The sequence below is a fragment of the Gekko japonicus genome, unplaced genomic scaffold (assembly GCF_001447785.1).
Source record: "Gekko japonicus isolate JY-2015 unplaced genomic scaffold, Gekko_japonicus_V1.1 scaffold1046, whole genome shotgun sequence".
In the NCBI taxonomy this organism is placed as follows: Eukaryota; Metazoa; Chordata; class Lepidosauria; order Squamata; family Gekkonidae; genus Gekko; species Gekko japonicus.
The window spans coordinates 25,672-31,851 of NW_015168678.1; the positions used below are offsets into that span (position 1 = coordinate 25,672).

A 6,180-nucleotide genomic window follows, 5' to 3' on the forward strand; every position below is an offset into this window, starting at 1 on the left:
TCTAAGCTGTGGAGTTTTGTGAGCAGAAATTCTACTTTGTGAGCTACTGGCATTAAAGTTGTGAGTGAGTGATTTGGCTACTGCATAAATTAGTTTGCTCTGGAGCCATCCTTCCTGAGCTAAGACAAAAATGTGTGAGCTGGAGGCTAAAAAACTGTGAGCTAGCTCACACTAACTCAGCTTAGAGGGAACACTGGTTCCATGCTGCGTGATTCTTGGAGTACATCACATAGGATGCTGTAAAATAGAAAGTTGGCTCTGAATTATGCTCAGGTGAGAGACAACACAGGGCTAATGGTTGTTAACATCAACAATAGTCCCAGCTATTGGAATAGTGTTCAAGGGCCAGGTGGGGACAGAAGGCAGATAATGGATAAAAATTACAGAACTGACCTGTGAGGGCAAAGAAAAGGAGAGTGATACAGCAGAGCAGGAACTCAGGGTAGGCACCTTTGCTAGTCAGTGCTCGAAGGATCTCCTAGTTCTTCATCTGGTGGTCTTTTAAACATCCCTGTTCAGTAATATTTTTTAAAGTTATGGAATACTATCCCAGCTTCTCAACAATGTAAAAAAAAAAATCTGATCACAAAATCGATACCTGATGGTGCAGCCCTAGAGGCAGACTTGCAGAACAAGGTATGTTTCAGCAAGCGTAAGAGCCCAAATGCACGTGAGCTGTGAACAGATTTCATGCCGATTTTGCACTTAGTTGAAAATGCAGCTGCTAGTTCTGGCAGGAGTGTGAATATTCAGGAAGGGGTGTTTGATTTCCTAAGTGACCGTAAATATCTGTGTAGTGTACCCGTAGAGTGCCTGTGTGAAAAGCATATGCATTCCATTCATGGCAGAGCTTAATGTAGTGTTTGCAGTAAGTGCAAGACCCGGTATTTGGATGGTTTCAATGGCTTCTTACAATGTTTTATGTTTTCTAGTATTATTTATGAGATAATAAGCTGTAAATTCTCTCCCCCCCAAAAAGGATGGGACTTTTGAACACATTTTCCCCCTACTGTGTCTTTCTTTGCAGGAATTCTGCTGTTGAAATGGCATTAGTAACCTTGAGCATCTTCCTATGTGTAGTTTTCGTAGATACAGAATGGGGAAGCAAGCTTACAGCCGATCACAGTCTCTGCAAACTAGTGAGTCTTTTGAAAACCTTAAACATATTGTTTCTCATCACCACAGGTCTTTGTTTAAAAATATAGATTCAACATGACATTTTGAGTAAAATGATAACATTTTAATTCTATATCACAAACTGATCTAAGTGTCACTAACTGCAAGATTCCAGGAATCCACTAGATTGTTCCGAAAATTGAGTATGTTCAGCCATTCTACTTCTCTGTCCATTTTAGAAACATTAAGGAACATTTTTCCAGTGTTTTCCTGTGACCTTGAGGTTTGAGGGCTTTGGAGGGGGATGGCTGGATTCTGTGTAGTCCCATAGCACTCAAATTGTGCTCCCCTGGAAGGCGTTGGACACTTGAAGAAGTGGTACAAAGGTCCAGGAACAGGTAGGAGTCTGACATAGGTAGAGCCTTCCTTGTACCACAGGCCAAGACAATGAAGAGCATTCCCTGTTGATCTATATTGGATTCAGGGGCATGACTGTTCCCCTGTTTCCCTAACCTTCTAAATCCAATTTGGGAAGAATTGCTGCTTTGTCTTCCCAGTGTGTTGTTTTAGAAGGTGGTCTGTAATGCCCTGTTGATCAACCCTCTTTACTGGCACTGTTGAATAGGAGCCCCAGCCCACATAGCGTGACCTCTGCATACTGGGCTGTGTAACAACTATGGAGTTATTGCTATTGGGTCAGGGACTCCAGAAGATGGAATAAGATGTGAAGGTAGCTATGAGCTCAAAGAGCTTGATGAACAAGGATATAATCATATGAGCTGGTGTGGTGCAAGGGTTAGACTGTTGGAAAAGGACGATGCAGTCCCAAGTTCAAATCCCTACTCTAACATGAAACTCACAGAGTGATTTTAGGCTCTCTTGGCCTAATCTACTTTGCATGGCCGTTGTGTGAATAAAATGGAGGAGTGGTTGAAACCATGTGAGCTTCTTAGATGAAAGGTGGGATAATAAGTGACAGATTTCAGGAAGTGGTGTCTCAAACTAATCAAGCAAAGCAAGCTAAACCCCAAATATTGCAATATTACAGGTTTTCCCATGTGTTGAAGTAATTTTTCTGTAAGTAAGAGTTACTTAACACATTATATTTCCTTACACAGCCGTACATGGGTCATCTTCACAATGGTATGTGAAGCTTGTACAGGTGGCTGCTTTACTGTGTGTATGCCAGTTAGGTAGCACACACCGAGGGTATACTGTCTAATAGAGTGTTAATTCTCTGCACACACAGTAAAACAGAATGGGGAGTTCCTTAAAGATCCTGTAATGCTATATCTGTATATAAGTCAGGAGCCCATTTCCATTATTCTATAAACACACAGACTTACTGTGTGGAGGGATACAGGGATCCTTGTTCAGATCTCTGTTTGCTAAACAGCTAGATTCAGTATATAAAAGCTAAAACTCTGTAATCTTGCCCTCAGATAATCTGTACAGAGGCTACTAGGGATGCGATAAAATGTGGAGGGGCATGTTTTATGGAGGAAATCCCACCTTGCAATAACTGGGAGAGGGGAAGCATGTGAAACAGGGTAAAAATGTTCTGTCATTCAGAATGGAAGCAGGCAGTGCTGCCCTTGTTCTGATTTGGCTGTGTGATGTAGTAACAGAGCCAAATCTGAATGGTTATATGAGTTTGTGATGGTATCATGTATGGTAGGTCACTGACAGTGCAGTTGTATGCAGTTTAAATCAATTGATTATAAAGGACTTAGACTGGAGTAACTCTGTAATAGTCCCCATTTTATAGATGTTGGGGCTGAAGGGCAATGCTTTGCCCAAAGACACCTAATGGGTTTTGTGTGTGTGTGCAGTTAGTAGATTTGAACTTAAGACCTGTAAGGTTTATCCACTCTGCCTAATAGCATTTGCAATGGCTATAGAAGCCTGTTCCACCTTTTGCTGTTCCACAAATTGATTTGGTTTTTTGCTGCAGGAAAAGAGAAGTGCTGATTGCAATGGGAGGTGGCTAGGCTCTGTCCCAGTAGACTTGCCTGCTGAAACAGAGGAACTTCTTCTGGATGCCAATGTTATACAGACTCTAAGGAATACGTCTTTGGGGCAGTATCAATTCCTGCAGAGCCTCAGACTGTGCAAGAATGGGCTGGAGCTCATTGAACCTGGGGCCTTCCTTTCCAGCAGGAGTCTTAGTTTTCTCTTCCTGGCCAACAATGCTCTCTTCATGAACTGTTCCATGACAGCAGCTGCTCTATGGTCTTTGCCTGCCCTGAGGAAGCTGGACCTATCAGGAAACCAACTCACTGAGGAGATGGTGGCCACCCTGATCCAGCAATTGTCCTCCTTAGAGTCTTTGTCTTTGGCCAGGAATGCTATTATGAGGCTGGATGACTCTCACTTCAAAAACTTGTTCCGCCTGCAGGACCTGGATTTGCAGCAGAACTACATCTTTGAGATTGAGATTGGCACCTTTGAAAGTTTACACAGGCTGCAATATCTTAATCTGGCCTACAACTACATGCCTTGCATTGTCGATTTTGACCTTGCTCAACTCCGTGTACTCAATGTCAGCAACAACCGCATTGAATGGTTCCTGGCTGCAGAGTATAATGCCACCTTTGAACTAGAAACACTAGACCTTTCCCACAACCGCCTCCTGTTCTTCCCCCTGTTGCCCCGGCTAAATAAACTGCAAACACTGCTGCTCACACACAATCAAATGAACTTTTATGGCAAACTCTTCAATGATTCAGAGAGTACACTGCATCTGCAGTCACTGTATGGCAATGTCACCAATGTCACGATCACCAACCTTTGGGAGGAGATCAGCCATGGTGCCCTCCCTTTCCTGAGCTTTCTGGACATGAGCTGGAATCAGGTCCGGTACCTGCCTGAAAGATTTTTTGAAGGGATGGTGTCCCTAACTCACCTGAAACTCAGTCACAACTGCTTGGACACATTGTACATTCATGAACTGCTAAACTCCCTTGTTCATTTGGATCTCAGCTACAATCAGCTTATGGATCTACAGATAAGCTTGGGTCCTGCAGTGACTTTACCTAATCTCAGATGGCTTAATCTAAGCGACAACAGACTGCAAGCTTTGCCAGCTGAAATGTTTACCCATACAGCAAAGATCACTACAGTTGACCTCAGTCACAACCCAGTAGAGATTTGTGCCCTACATGGAAGCACCACTGGTGGTACAAGTCCCAGCTGCACAGAATTCAGGAATGCTGGCTCCTTGAGGAATCTCTTCTTGACTGGTTGTGGCCTCAAAGTGCTGGGCAGCCATGTCTTTAGGAGTACCTCCTTAGAGCATTTAGATCTTTCTGACAATCCAAGTGCATTGCTGGGTGGCCTGGTATCTCTGCAAAATGTGGCACCATCCCTGCAGGTGCTCTCTCTCAGGAACACTGGCCTGTCTGCTGCAAGCATAAATGCGGACTTTGCTGCCTTTCAGAAGCTCAGAAATCTGGACCTGTCTGAAAATTCTCTGGCCAGCTTCCCTGAGTCTTTAATAGGCTTGAGACTAAGCATTCTTGATCTCAGGAGAAACTGCCTGAACTCACTACCTCAACATGTCATGCAAAATCAGCTTGGGAAGAGTTTACGTATGATCTACCTCAGCCAGAATCCCTATGACTGTTGCAGTCTGGAGTGGTGGGATGCCCTTCACAGCCGCCGCACTGTACACATTGCGGACATGAGTCAAGTCACCTGCAATTACTCCTCCAGGTTAATCAGTGCAGCAAATCTACCAGAATCGATCCTCCAGAGTTGCAGGTGGCTCAGCGTAGACATAGTGCTGCTTTATCTGGTGATGGCTCTTCCCACTTGCTTAGCTCTGCTGGTTGCCTTTGCCATAATTTTTTTGACTTTCAGGCAACAGATTCTGCAAATGGTGAAGAGCAGGTATAGGACATCCAGCCCTTATTGATGTGAGAGGTGGGGGGGGGGGGAGAAGAAAGCCTCTGAGCCACAGGAATGGGTACAGCCAGTACTCTTCCATTGCTGTGATTCTAACAACCATGTGTGGACATTTTTTGAATAAAGCTGCCTTACTAGTATCATTTCCTTGCTGTTGGCAGGGATGGAACAACATGCCTGCAGTCTTGTGTACTGAGGGTACTGTATAAGGGAATATTATACAGTATTTTATAATAGGAAAGCCTTGACAAATAAGAAAGACCATAGCAAGAACCTTATACTGAAAATTAATCATGATGAAGGATGTATGAATAAATGAAACTCTCAAGGAGATGTGGCTTCTTAGGTATTTTTATTCTAAAAGAGAAGGTGTTTCCATTTCTGGCCTTGTTGAGACACTAACTGAAGGGCTTTGGAGGAGGATTAATGTTGGAGGGCATACTGTGGAGTTTCTGTTTTTCTTCTTCTTCTTGCATTCCTGGGTTTATGCATTTTTCATTATTCATGTTCTAAAGACATCTAAGCACTGTAGGCTTTTGTAGGTCAACATTGGTGCGGAAGGAAAAAGAGAAGAAATACAGGTCGTCACATATATTGCAATAAAGTCAAGAATGGAAACCATGTCCTATATACGCATTTCAAAGCACTTTTGTCCTCAGCATGTCCTCCCCAGTCTCCTGCTGACAGATGTGCTCTGGGAGTTTCATGCTTCAAACATAATTCTGAGGTATTCCAAGGCCTTCTTTGGATGAGAACCATAGAACATAGAGAGGCCTAAAGCCTCACCTGCTTGATGGTTCCCAGAAGGGAATGGCTGGTTTGGAGGGTGGAGTCTATGGCTTTGTACCTGTCTGAGGTCCCACGCCTCCTGAAACCTCACCCTCTCCAGGCTCCATCCCTCACATCTCCATCCCTCACATCTCCAGGAATTCCCCACCTGGATTTGGCAACCCCATCTCGTTCCCAGCCAATCCTCAACTGACCTTTATTTTCCCCTCACTCTTCAGCTTTCCACCCCACACACATCTGCAGCCTCTCCCGTGCTCTGAAGCCCTGACTGCTACGTCACATTGGCTGTCATACGGGGGCCACCTCAGCAGCATATAAGGATACAGAGCCCACCATTTTCTCCAGGGGAACTGATCTCTGCCATCTGGA

At 44.2% G+C, this 6,180-nt stretch overlaps 1 protein-coding gene across 1 annotated transcript; it reads left to right on the forward strand.

Annotated features, from left to right (window-relative positions):
- The first annotated feature begins 1,043 nt into the window (after positions 1 to 1,043).
- On the forward strand, positions 1,044 to 5,196 carry NRROS (negative regulator of reactive oxygen species). Its single transcript, XM_015415388.1, has 2 exons — positions 1,044 to 1,139; positions 3,071 to 5,196. Exons 1-2 carry the CDS (start codon positions 1,044 to 1,046, stop codon positions 5,030 to 5,032), a joined length of 2,058 nt encoding a protein of 685 aa, XP_015270874.1. The 3' UTR covers positions 5,033 to 5,196.
- Positions 5,197 to 6,180: the final 984 nt, after the last annotated feature.

Excerpts from the sequence above, each read along its gene's own strand:
- NRROS (XM_015415388.1), top strand. The coding sequence starts at position 1,044 with ATGGCATTAGTAACCTTGAGCATCTTCCTATGTGTAGTTTTCGTAGAT. Across the intron at positions 1,140-3,070 it reads ATCACAGTCTCTGCAAACTA|GAAAAGAGAAGTGCTGATTG; the intron begins GTGAGTCTTTTG and ends TTTTTGCTGCAG.